The 14636-nt window shown below is 34.4% G+C and overlaps 1 protein-coding gene across 1 annotated transcript; it reads right to left on the bottom strand.

Annotated features, from left to right (window-relative positions):
- Window positions 1-269: 269 nt before the first annotated feature.
- On the bottom strand, window positions 270-6163 carry LOC142624467 (uncharacterized). Its single transcript, XM_075798036.1, has 3 exons — window positions 5717-6163; window positions 2564-2644; window positions 270-824 (listed from the first exon to the last, which is right to left on the bottom strand). Exons 1-3 carry the CDS (start codon window positions 5873-5875, stop codon window positions 420-422), a joined length of 645 nt encoding a protein of 214 aa, XP_075654151.1. The 5' UTR covers window positions 5876-6163; the 3' UTR covers window positions 270-419.
- Between the last annotated feature and the right edge of the window lie 8473 nt (window positions 6164-14636).

Below are 14636 nucleotides of genomic sequence, written 5' to 3' on the forward strand. Positions count from 1 at the left end.
ACATGAGTTTCAAATCGAAGCAATTCTATAAGTTTGGGACTTTTAATTGACAAAATTAAAAAAAGCCAAAGCCTAATCTAAAACAAGGTATAAACCATTGGTCTTTTTGTGTAATTTCTCCAAAGAGGAAGTAACTAATGCATGAAGTTGCCCAGGTTACACAATATTACAAATTGAAATTATTGCTATATTTTATTTATTACTTCTTTCATTAGCCCCTACATTCATATCAAACAAACAATTGTGACCAGAAATGATAAACAAATAAATAAAAATTGAAATTTTCTAGATTTGCATTAATTAGTAATTTCAATATCTCTGATCACACAAGACTACATCAAACAGAAATTCAAACAGGGAAACATTTCTTTTTCTTTTTATAACTTTTTCTTTTTTACCTTTTTCCCTGATCAGTATTTTCAGTATGGAAAATCATGACCTGGACTATCTGCATGCATGTCCATGCAATCATTAGAACTTGGTGAGTTGGTATCCCGGTTATGGTGATGAGCATAGTTTGCCTCATTATTGCGGGGTCCATTTCCAGATGACATAGTATTGTTTGAATGGCAACCACCTTGTGCTAGCTGATAGGATTGAAGGCTCCGACGAACAGGGCTTGATAGAGCATTTGAGAATACAGAGTTCTTACCCTGATTATCAGATTGCCCAGAACGAACTCCCTGCCCAACAGTTGCTGGCCCAAAAGGGCTAGAAGAGATGGCGGCTCCCAAATTGGTTAAGTTGGCATTCGGGGCATGCTGGTTTTGAAATGGAAGCCTAGGGGACATTGGAGGCTCATCTGCTCCATATTCAAGCTCATTCTGCAGAAAAATCGAATAAACAATCAAGAAGTCACTTTATTTTGCCATAGAGATACAATCCTTCTTTTTGCCTTCCCTGGATTTGGGCAAAACCAGCAATGAGGTCATCAAAGCGGCTAAGACCTTCCTTGCTGAAAAACAATTAAATGATTCAGCAAAAAATAAAAGAACATCTCTTAATGATTCCAGCATGGTAAAATCTACACGAGAGAAGATAGCACCAATAGATAATTCAGCACCATCTGACCTTTTGTCATATTTTTTTCCACTTAAATAAGCATGGTTTGAGACTTGCCATCTTGGTAGTGTAGACTTGAGTGCAAATATGAATCTGGCTTTTGGATTTAGCAATCCAGAGATTTTAAAACACTAAAAGACAGCTAAATCATATACGTTTCTCGTATCTTCTTCAGCAACCTGGGGTGATAACTGATAAGAGAAGCCTACTAGACACATTGTTTTCTGCTAAAGCCAAAATGTCTTGGGAATGGATGGCTTGGATACGGTCCAACCCTTCATCATTTTTATTTCGTATTTTTTCATGAAAGCATGATTTTAACATATACAAGTATGGCACTAGGAATTAATTTACTTAGAAGCTTCTAGACAACACAGATCATAACTCTTTCTTTCATTACTCCCAGATGTGGGCTATGTATCCAAGAGGAGGGTGGCCAGATAGGAGAGGACCCTAAATGTTTTCTAAGAGCACACAAGGGCAAAAGATTTCAATTTTCAACTCTTCATAAATTACACCTTAAATCTAAATCACTAATAAAAACCATCTGTGGAGGAATTTGGGTTGGGGACTAAAATACAACTCAAGCCCAATTTTTTCATTTAAAATATATGAAAATATTTGTTGCTTCCCATCAGTCGCTGACAAGGGTTGTGCATTGGACTTATGCACGCCTAGAAACACATTTTTTTTTTTTTGCGGAAATAAAATTTATTAAAACCAACAAAACAGAATTACATAGGACAACAAGAAGAGACGCTCTCAAGAGCAACAACATCATAAACAATAACTGGGAGAGTCTCGGCAACTAAACAGCAGGAAAAAATTGAACAGGAGGCCCATTAAACCAACATGTCAGCAACTAAACGCCTAGAGAAACTTAAAACATTAAAAAAAAAAAACGTACTTCGCATGTGCATGATTTTCAGCACTTTACCTCACATCATAGGATTGTGAGGTTCAAACCAAGACTTTTTTCCTCCACCAAACTTACAGCTTAATTCAAAGCTTACATTTAAAATCATCCTGAAAAGTCCCTATTTGCCTTGAATGCAACTGACTGACTTCATCAACATACACAATTTGAAAAAAAAAAAAACCCACTCATATATGTAAATCTATCCCAAATTGTACACTTGTAAAACTATCCAATGAACTCCACTTACCTTGATTTTAATGATAAAACTGAGAAATGATAACCAACACCCTTCCTCTCATTTTCATCATACTCCCTGTCTTAAAATATGTATATACATCCCAACATGAATTTACATATTGGAAGATAGACCAGATTGCAATTTGCTGATTGCTTACTTCTATAGAATTAGTCCCATACAATTTATATGCATATGGCAACATGCACAAGAATATGCAACACAATTCCATCACAAGTATAGCACAAAAGTGATAGCCATAAAGGAAGTTACACCAGAAATACATAAAACCAGAAAGCAGATCAACAGTAATAAAAGGACCATTAAATAGTGGCAAGCTAAGAAACCTGCATATAAGCTACTATGTCCACTGTTGTCACTCTTGATCCTTCTTCCTGTTGTCTCAAAACCCATTGATAAAGTTTCTCCTGCAAGTAGAATTTAGAAGAGCGAGAGGAGTATGTTATATAGCAAAAATATAAAGGCTACAAGAAAAGGCCAAACTACCAAAATAGACAATAGACATTAACATTTAAGTCCAAGCAGCAAGTTATTGACAGTAACTAACATCGGGATATCACCCATGATTGACCATTTCTACAAATATAAAGACCCAAAAAGAATAGTCCAAAAAAGTCAACACTGGTAATTCAAATATAAGAGCCACCTATTTCTTTAAGATAATTTCAAAAAGAAGCACATGCAGCACATATGAATCTCCATGCCAAAACTTGAGGTGGCAGGTGTTTAAGTGGGTTCAAACTTTGAACTCTCTAACAATGTGCTGTTCGGTGTTAGATATTTCCAAAAAGATGAGAAGGGAGGGGGGGGGGGGGGAGGTGACTAATCTCTCCTGTGTCAGAATATAATATTTGGTCCACCTGGGTGGCTTCGATATTTATAACTAGGCATGTACTGCCTGTAGTAGAAGGGAGGAAAAAATAAAAATTTCAAACAATTTTCCAAAAATAATTATGAAAATACTATTTTGGATTGCAATTTCTTTCTGGGTGTATTACAGTTTCCACATGATAGAGAACCATTTCATATTACTATGCACTTACAAATACATTGCTCATAGTGGGGAAATGTAATACACCCATAGACGGGTGATATGTGTGTGTCTGTATATATGTATATATATATATTGGCACAAATCAAGAACCCAAATTACAACAATCAATAAGATCAGGGAGAGAAAAAGTGAAAAACAAGAATAAGAAGGCAAAACTAAACTCCACAAAAGGAGAGTACGGAAAAAGAAAAACTTAATGTCAAGAATAAACCGTTCACATTCCTCAAAGCATCTAGCATTCCACTTCCTCTAAATGTGTGTGTGTGCATATATATATATATATATATATATATATATATAAAAGAAAATGTTAATTTTTTATTATTCAGAGACTGTCAAAGAGTAGTTGCTACATTGAGAAGTACTAAAATCAGTGATAGCTGACCCTTGAAACTGTGCAATCTTAGTTTCTTGGATGGACCTCAACCTCTCACAATCCTAGCTATAAACCAAGCATTTAAAAAAATATAAAAAATAGAAAGAAAAAGAAAGATGATATAGCACAAACAATTCAAAGAACATAAATAATTAGAATCAATGCATCAGTTTATGTACAAAAGCACCAGAAAGACTCTTATCAAAAGGCTTCATGTACTTCACATGAATTTCTAAGAAAAGTATCCCAAAGCAAGCAGACAGATGTTCAGAGCATGTAAGCACAAAGTGAAAGCAATGACTAGAAGCTTTGAAGAGAACAAGGAAACAGGAAAGAAAAGGAAAATACATGAGAATCATTAAAGATAAATAAATAAAATAAGTGTGAAAGGTGTCGAAAATGAACAAGATCAAGAAAAAAAAAAACACCATTAAAAAGCACATGATTGAAACGTAGAACAAATATATGTCATTTCTAGATTCAGCAAATTACCTAATAAGTAATAACAGAAAGAAGTGTCTCAATATAATTGGGTGAGAAAACTCGGTGTAGAGGGGCTATTCTATTAAAAATAGCAAGAGCAGAGAGGATGTGGTGGACTGGTTTCTAGTAAGAAACTATGAGCTAGCATAGAGAGAGGAAAAATCTAGAGAGATGAGACAGGGAGAGTGATTACTAAGAGGCTTACTGATCAGACTTGTAAGATTCCATCGACTATTTGTGTTTAGAAATCAGTATGCACATATTAAGGTATTGTGCCATCAAATATTGTCATATTTTATGTATTGTATTCTTTGTAGTACAAAGGTGTGTCTCCTAAATAGTTCAACCTACAAATACTATTACAATTCCAGTAGTTGACCATCATCCAAGCTTAAATTAAACAAAAATCCTTGTTATACTTGTAAAGGATAAACAATACCATATATTCTAGGACATAGAAACCCTTTCATTCATAATAAAGTGACTATATTTTACGTTATCTGTCAACCCACTACAACCCTCCTCCTTTTTCTAGGCTTGGGACTAACTGTGCACAAAATATTTGATGCCAAACAGTCACACGGACATAGGCAGAATTAGGCCATACAAACCCTTGACACCGAAAAAACAGAACCCCACTACTCCTTTTTGCAAAATGACATAAAGATATATAGTTAAATGTTGCACATGCTCAAAGGATTAATATTTGAGAACAAAATTTAGTTCTCTAACTCTCTTTCAGATACAACAAAGACAAATGATCCCACAGACTCAAGTCCATTATAAGAAGCCATGAATTGTGTAAATTAAAGCGTATCAGCACTTGAGTTTCATGAAACTTTGAGCAAGAGCTGGCTAAGCTATTATTTGAGGCCTTCATGACTCCTTATGACCGACTCGAGTCGATGAGATAAAAATCTCTATGGCAAAATTACCATGTTTCCTCTCCTATAAAACATCATAAGCTCCTTACTTTCTAATTTGCTTGGCATCAATAACACACAAGTGAAACACACCCAGTGCAAAAATTCTTGGTAAAACAAAGTTAACCAAGAAACATCATTCAAACCACCTTGTAATTCAACAGTCACCAGTGTGTGTAGTTATCATGAGGAAAAAAAAAAAAAAAATCTACCCCGCAAACAATAAGGAAATTTGCAGAATTGGGTTTTAAGGGTCAAAAAATAATAACTTTACCATGAAACGAATATATAGGACCAAAAATAAAAACGACCCAATAACGAAAACATCAAATAGCACCAGTGGGTCTCTGAGAACATGAAGGACAATTGGAAAAAATAAAATAATCTCAGTTTCTTCATTATTTAAAACCCAACAAAAACAAAAGTTGGAACAAACAGAGAACAACTACAAACAAACAAAAAAAAAAATTCCAAACTTGATTATTCTCTTTCAATTTTCACGGCAACCAAACAATCCGAGAAACAATACTACCAAAAAAAAAAAAAAAACAAAGCGATGAAACAAACAAAAGGCCATAACAAAGCAACCCCATCAGATCAAAACGAAATATAATATGATAAGGAAGGAGGAAGAGAATCAAACCAGCGCGTGGCGTTCACCGGCTTGGAAAGAGAGTCGCTGGTGGTTCATGGCTTGGGAGTAAAGCTGGGAGAGAGAGTTAGCGGCGCTGCAGAAAGTGGTGTACATGCTTCGATCCACCTCGTCCAAGCGCGTGGCGTCCGATTTCCTCTTCTTCGCCATCGCCTTCTTCTCCCTTTGCTTCTTGGTTGCGATTGATTTTTACCAAACACTGTTTTTTGTTTTGTTTTGTTTTGTTTTGTTATGTGTTGTGTGTGCGCGTGTAAATTTTATTAGCTTGTGCGCAATATAGAGTTAGAAGGGAAAGAGGAAGGAGTTGCGGAGGGTTAAAGAAAGTGACAGAGAGAGAAAAGGGAAGGGAAGGGAAGGGAAAGGAAAGTTAGTGGGTGGATAGAAAGAGGAGAGGAGGAGCCAAAAAGAAAAGAAGAGGTGGATGGAAGTGGCGGTGATGCTTTGCCAATTGCCATTTTGCCTTTGCCACATGGTCTCCACGTGGTTACTTGGTCCCACTTTTCGTATTTTTGTCTATCTATACTTCCCTTTTCTTTTTTTTTTTGAGCTTTTTCCTTTTTTGGATGGGTGGAGTTGGGTTAGTGCGTGGGGTTGGTTGTTTTACGTGTGGATGTTGACAACTTCAAAGGCCCATAGAGAAGAGACATAAGTAGGGAACATGAGGTGACGCTATGGCCCAATAACATTAGCCCAGTGCTAATACAGCATTTTGATGGTTGGAACCCAATTCACCCACCCAATAAACTCATGTGAGATTTGAGTTTAGATGGATTAAGAGCCTTCACCAACAGACTATCTATTTTTTTTCACCCAAATTGAAGATTAAAACTTACTTTTCTTTTCTTTTTTCATTCCTAAGTTTTCAAATACAGTTATCAATGCATTTTCTATTTTTCTCTATCCTATTTAAATATTATTTCTTCATTTATTTTTCTATTATTTTCCCTAAAATCGCATACTATTTTACTAAAATTTTTAAGGAAAAATGTTAAGAGACCTCTTGAACTTTGAGGTAGTGGCCAATACACTCCCTTAACTTTTGTTTTAATCAATTTACTCCCTGAACTTCACACATGTGCCAAATAGAGCCACTCTTCCATTTAAGTGACTAACGACATAGTCACGTGAGACACACGTCAAATTTAAATTGCCAAATTCAATCCCATGAAATCTTAAGGAATGAAGAGAAACTAAGTCATTTTAGATTATAAAATATATATAAAAAAAAATAAAAAATAAAAAAAAGAGAAGCCAGTTTAGCAAAAAAAGTCAGTTTTAGAGAAAAGTGTCATGATTCTCCTTAAGGCGCCCTTTGATTGCCAAGGAAACCCGAATATGTATGCAATCTAACGTAGGACATAGTTTAATATTTAATTTTTGTAATTATTTAACTTTAGTAGTTTTACGTAATTTTTGTTATTTTAGGTTTAGGTGATTAGTTTCCTTGTTTTAGGTGTTTTTAATGTTTTTTAGCCAAATTAGGGTTTTATATACTTTCATAGCCGCCTTAGGTTTTCTTTTTACTATTTAACCGCATTATAGCCTCCAAAGGCAATTCAGTTTTTAGATTATTATTAATGAAATACAGGCTTTTGTCAAATTCTTTCTCTGGTAGATTTTAGTTTATTTCCTTGTGAATTCAAGGAATCTCTTGTGGATTTGAAGTTTACTATCCAAAAGCCAATAGTTTAGTTTCTGCCCATCAAAGAGAGCATCATGTATGATTTATTCGGGCTTCAAAGCCATCAACTGGTATCAAAGCCTTGACATACCCTGGTCTGATGGCTAACTGGCGAGATAGTGACCATCACAACAATGATGACGTCAATAACTCAGTCCTCACTAGGGCTGAGTTATACAAGTTTCGTGAAGAGACTCAACAATTTCGTGATGAGAATCAACAATTTCGTGAAAAGAGTCAGCAACTTATAAGCAAAATCCAACAACAAATTGCTACTCTTCTTGCTAGGAAATCGTTTCACAACAACAGTGTTTAATATATCCAAAGACACACTCCTAACTACAATCAAATTTCATTCTTTGACGGAGATATGTGTAAGTTGGATTTTATTGACTGTCTTCTTGATTTGGAAGAGTATTTTAATTTTTGGAACATTTGTGTTGAAGGAAAAGTGCGGCTTGCATCTAATAAATTGGACAATAAAGCAGATTAATGGTAGGAAGATATTTAAATCGATAGAAAGCGGTGAGGTAAGCATCCAATTTGCTATTGACAAAGAATGAAAAAGGTATTAATTGATTTATGGTTTCCTAATGACTACTATGATATACTAGATTATACAAGTATTGATTATAAATCTGTATATTCATATGAAAAGCAATATGTTTAAAACATGGAAGGTCAACCACAAAACCAAAATCATCACAGTCAGGTCCATGTGTCAAGTAAAGGAAAGGGTTTAAGGGTTGAAAAGAAGCAGTCTATTTCTAAAGAAAATTTTGAAGTGGTTAAAAAAGATCAAGACTTGCAACAAGTTATTGAATTGAAGATTGAGGATACCATTTGCCAAAACTTGATAAAGAGGTCAAAGAAAAGAAGTTTGAGTTGATTGTGGATAATGATAGAGATCAAGAGATGGTAATTGTTGAGAATATTGTTGAAAATTCAATTGAGGTTAAATATGAGGATAAGTCCACAACTCACAATCCTCAGGTTTCGGTTGATTTGTTGAAGATGACTACACTAGGGGATTCGGTTGATTTGTTGAAGATGACTACACTAGGAATGGCAACGGGTCCGGTTTGGGCCGGGTTTTTTAATACCCGACCCGCGGGGTCGCCCCCAAAACCTGAACCCGCCCCGTTTAATAAATGGGTTTTTTTTTTTTTAAACCCAAACCTACCCTGTCGGGCCTCCATAGGCCCTGCCTTGCCATGCCACTTTAAGGCCCAATCTGTGGCCCAATCAAAAATAATTTATATTTTTCATGAATCTTTAAGACCAGCCCAAATGAAACAAACTCAAATCAAACATAAAAAAAGCACGAAAATTGGATTCTTGGTCCTAATGGGCCCAATTCGAAATTCTTTGTTTTTCAATCAATCACATGATAAACATAAAAATAAAAAAATAATTTTTTAAAAAAGCTACAAATAAATCAAGGACTATTACAATTTACAACAAACAAGTTCAAGAAGCTATAACATCATAAAAAACCAACATCAAGAAACAAAAGTTAAAACTTCAAACTAATCTTTCATCCTCTTCATTAGGATCCACATCATCAAGAATTTGCACCTAGTGATTGGTTACAATTCTAACTACTTTGACCCTAATTATCTGTTAGATTAGAAACTTTCAGTCTCTCATGCTCCCTCCAATTGCTTGCAATTGACTTAGAAATTGCTTGAGACTTCCTCAACAGAACTTGGCATAGTTGAAGAACCTACAAAAAAAAAAAATTGAATTAAAAAACGGAATAAACTTCATCAAATTATAACCAACAAACATAAAAATACAATTTTTCAAGATGAAATAATACACAGAAATCCTAATATTTTTCAAGATAAATAATAATAAAAATTTGTAAAACACCAAATAATATCACAAAAATATACAATAATTTCAGATTTCTCATTTTCCCTTTCAATATCACAAACACAAACACAAAAATCCTAAACCTTTTTCAAGATGAAATAATAAATAAAAAAACGTAAAACACCAAAACACTAAAACAAGAAATTTAACACAATCCCTGTGAATATATGTTCAAGACTCAAAGCCAATTATTTTTGTTCATCATCATATATGGAAACTAAACCAAAACATAAAAAAAGGTGGAGAACGAACCCGTGAGATAGAGGGGGGCTTGTGGGGGGCAGCGGGCTGAGAGAGTGAGAGCAAGAGTGAGGCCGTGAGGGTGTCTTGATGAGAGCGAGAGCATGAGGGGAGGGGGCGGTTGAGGGAGATTGAGAAGTGAGAAAGAGAAGTTGAGGTTAGGATTTAGTTAGTGAGATACACACACACACACACACATAGGGCAGTTTGGTAATTTTAATATATACGGGCCGAGTTTGGGCGGGTATCACAAAAACTCAAACCCGACCCGGACTCGTTTTAGGTTTTATTTTTAAAACCCAAACCCGACCCTATTGTTTCCGCAGGTCGGGTTGGGTACTCACATGTTGAGCTTTTATTACCATCCCTAGACTACACAGTATGTTGATTTTCTTGGAGTAGACAATTTTAATTTTATTATTAGTCCTTTGTTGATTGATATTGCAAATAAATTGAAGGTAGATGAGGATAAATTTTATGCTACAACCTATGAAGAATTCAAGTTTCAAAACTGGATTAAGTCATTAAAGCGTTCAAAGTATTTGTTTATTTGGAGTGAAAGATTTCAGATTTCAACCATCAACTTAAGGACAAGTTTGTTTCAAGTGGAGGGGTCTGATATAGGACAAAATTTAAAATTTGTAATTATTTAACATTAATATTTTTAATTTAATTTTTTCTATTTTAGGTTTAGGTAATTTATTTCATTGTTTTAGGTGTTTTTAATGTTTTTTAGTCAAATTAGGGTTTTATATGCTTTCGTAGCCGCCTTAGGATTTCTAGCCAGCTTAGGTTTTTTTTTTACTATTTAAACTCATTGTTCTCTCCAAAGGCAATTTAGCGTTCAGATTATTATTAATAAAATACAGACTTTTGTCGAATTATTTCTTTGGTGGATTCCAATTTATCTCCTTGTGGATTCAAGGAACCCCTCTTGGATTCAAGGAATTTCTCGTGAATTCGAGGTTTACTACCTAGAAGCTAACAATTTAGTTTCTGCCCATCAAAGAGAGTATCGTGTGTACTTTTTTAGGCTTCTGCGACATCATACTGCTTGATAAATTTTCATTAATTAGGAACTAACATTTACGTAGTGCAAAAAATAACATTAATTTTGAAGATTTGCTTTGTAAACAAAATAGGAAGTGAGGGACAGAGAGAGGCAGGGGCAAAGGAATGTACGAAATCAACGAAAAAAAAAAAAAAAGGTAAAATACTATTTTGGTTCATAAATTTTACTAAAATTTTGTCTTTCGTTACTAACTTTAAAAAAGTTCTTTTTCCATCCTCAAACTTTGTAAAGATTTTTTTTTTTCAATAGCTTAAAAACAAAAATAGGGACGTAACAATAATTATGTTCAATAGTTTAGTGATAAAAAAAATAACTTTCTTTTTTTAAGTTTAAGGACAGAAAAATAAACATTTTCAATAGTTTATGGATAAAAGTCAAACTTTCCATTAGATTAGAAACGAAAAAAGAAATTTTAAAATTTAGGGACAAAAACAATCTTTTGATAAAATTGAAGGACCAAAATAGTATTTTACCCAAAATTATTCATTTTGATAAATCAAATGAGAAACAAACAAAATTGAAGAACCCAAACAAACAAAATTTAAAAATATTCCAAAACCCTTGAGTCTGCAAAAGGTGTCTCTGTTGCACAGTGGCCTAGATCGAAGGTAATAGGGGTATCTGTAACGAAATGCGACGACATCTCTCTCTTTCGATTCAGGTGTTGCTATCAAAAACCATGAACGGCATTAGACCCGCGATGCCATGGCCTCTCTTTCTCTCTCTCTTGTCAATTTCTCTTTGGTTTTGCCTAGTTTCTCTCTCTCAATCAGTTTGGCTTTGCCAAATCAGGTGCACGTGTGTCCAACATGATTATGTCGTTAATCACTTGAATGACAAAACTAATAGTGGCCCTATTTTGGCACGTATAAGAAATTCATAGAGGAAATTGGCTAAAATAAAAGTTCAGGATATGTATTAACCATTACCCCAAAGTTTAAGGGAACTTTTAGCATTTTTCCCATATTTTTATCAGCCAATGATTGTACAACACCCAAATCTTTTATGCCTATTCTTTATTGACCAACAACACCCAAATCTCTTTTGCCCAAATTTTATCAACCGACAACACCTAAATATTTTATAATTACTACACACACACGCATATTAAAAGCCACAATATAGCCTTAGAATCTTTTAAAATGGAATCAACAACATGTTGGATTTATATGTGTGAGTGAAGTCTCACGTTGAATAATGATGAAAAGAATAAAGGGTTAATATAACTTAATTTAGCACATACTTATTGGGTTTAAGCATTTTGGGTTAAAATGTGTCTCTATATGTAATATTAATTATTCAAGGAAGCTTCCAAGGTATTAATTTCCCCAGTAAGTGGTATCAGAGCCCATGGTGGTGTGGGGGTAAAGGTAGCAAGGTTATTGAGATTCCTTTTACAGTTAATTTAGGAATGGGGTGTGTGTACTTGGAGCCCTTTCGCAAATGGAGCAGTGACGAGTCCTTTTCGCATTTTAAGTGGGGACAGTATATAGCACCAAGCAAGCCCATAAAGCCCACACAAACAATCTTGGAAAATGCCCAACAAAGGAGTATTATCGCCAATGGTGCTAGATAATGGTGACTTGTGAGGTTCCCATAGAGGATAAAAAATGCCCAGACCCACCAGGCAACACCCACACCCACCACCACGAAACCCACCCGAGCCACCACCACGCACACACCGATCAACCCACAAACCCACCCACAGCCCATTGATGCCGACGAACCCAACCATCCACCAATGCCGATCTACCCACATAACCACAACCACCACCACACCACAGCCATAGCAGGAAAAAAAAAAAAAAACAACCAAGTATGGGCGAGATGGGTTGGCGGCGTGGATCGGCGGCGTGGGTCTGCGGCATGAGTCGGTGGTGTGGGTCGACAGCGTAGGGGTGGGCTGGCAGTGATGAGAGGAAGTTGAGAGAGAACTGAGAGAGTTGAGAGAGAGAGGTGAGAGTTGAGAGTTCTAAATGGAAAAGGAAAAAATAAGAATTTTTTTTTTTAATAGAAAGTGAGAATAAAAAACTATTTTTTTAGCTCTCAGCTATGGTGTACACATATAGATAGATGTGTATTGTAGCAATGAAGGTAAAAAAAATACCTTTAACTCCACTACTACATAGCTGATTTTTGTGTTTTGATAGAGTTAAAATAACTATATAACTATTTAGCTCCACTGTTATAAGTGCTCTAATCCACTATTACTCAATTCATATGAGAAAACATAGTAGATCCCAATCACGTATCGAAGACCCCCTCATATTTATGTTATCATGACCCCACGTATTTATGTTATCATGACCCCGCATATTTATGTTATATTAATATCAGATACAAGTGCAACTGCAAAAGTAAAAGTAAGACTCTTTCTTGGTTTATAAAAAAAGAAAAAGAAAAAAAGAAGGTCCCTCACTTGGATCCCAAACTTTTATGCGTGTCAAGGCCCCTTAGGCGCAATTAAAAGCAAGAACGTTGCTGAAATAGGATTACTCTTTAATTCAAAACGATCAATAACTAATAATTCTTAAAAAAAAAATCGTATAAATCTAAAAAAAAAATCTAATTTTATTTAATTTAAAATTATAAATAACTCGGTATTGTGTGCATGACTAGATGCAAGAAAAATTTTAACCATAAAATGGATTATCTTAATTTCACTTGAAATTGATCTTTACACCAACTTTCATGAAAAAAAAAATCATAAAAAGTAAAGAATTTAGAACAAATGAGAATGATTGATTTTCCCCCGTACAAAGTGGAGAATGAAGGTTTGAACCCACCAACTCTTCATGGCATGGGAGAGTTGGCGATGTTACAACAAGAATGATCAAACTTATTTAACAATAGAACTACACATTATGTTTCTCTTTTTCTTTTTCTTTTTTATTTTTATTTTATAAATCAATTTCACTTGATGCTTTTAAACATTAAGGGGGCGTTTGGTTGCCGTGATATTACATTACACCGTAATATTACATTATTATAATCTTATATTAATATAATCTCAATACAATAATAAAATATTACATTATTTAGAAATGTGATGAGATTAAAGTGGTATAATATATTTTGTAATTTTATATTATAATAATGTTAAAAAAAACCAAAAATCTTATTATCTCATCATTGTAATGTATATTACATCAATGGCACATCATTATCATCTAATTATCAAAATCCTTTAACTCCCTCTTCTCAGATTACAGTTCTATATATATAAAAGTGCGATCATGTCGGTACCCTCTTATGGACATGCCCAATAATGTGCAAAACTCAAGAATAGTGCCGATCATACTCTTTTATGGATAACACTGGGTATGGTAAATAATTATTCAGTTTTACTCTCTTATAAATATAATATGTGGAAAATAATGGCATATATATATATATATATAAAGAGAGAGAGAGAGAAATGGGTTTAAGTTACACATTTTTTAAATCTTGAATTTAAGTAAATTTAATGGTAAAAAAAGACCCTTATTAATACTAATATTCTAATTAATCTCATTTATTATCTCTTATTTAATACATTCCATACTTATTTCTAAACTCAAACAAATTTATACTTCATCTCTCCCTTTTTCTCTTTGCACTTTTCTCTCACAACTTTTGGTTTTAGTTGTTCTCGGTCACCATGTTTCTAGACTTTGTCGTAGGCATTGAAAGACTCTCAAAGTACTTTTACTTTTATTGACAGAAGAAATTTACGTGGAATCACAGTTGATCTCATATGGAGACCAATCATTCACTAATGGCGATCTTGGTGTTGAAACCTTAACCATAGGCTCAACTACTAGCCATCAAGTCACTGTACCAAAGATTGTATTTGGGTGTGAGCACAATAATGATGGTACATTTATTGAGGCAGGATCAGGCATAATTGGCCTAGGAGGTGGCCTCTCTTTCTCTAGTCTCTCAACTAAACAAATCTATCGGTGGAAAATTTTCTTATTGTTTAGTTCCCGCAAAAAATTCAAATGTTACAGGCAAGATTAATTTTGGTAGCAATGGCTTGGTTTCTGGCAATGGTGTGG

The sequence above is a fragment of the Castanea sativa genome, chromosome 2 (genome assembly GCF_040712315.1).
Source record: "Castanea sativa cultivar Marrone di Chiusa Pesio chromosome 2, ASM4071231v1".
Taxonomy (NCBI): Eukaryota; Viridiplantae; Streptophyta; class Magnoliopsida; order Fagales; family Fagaceae; genus Castanea; species Castanea sativa.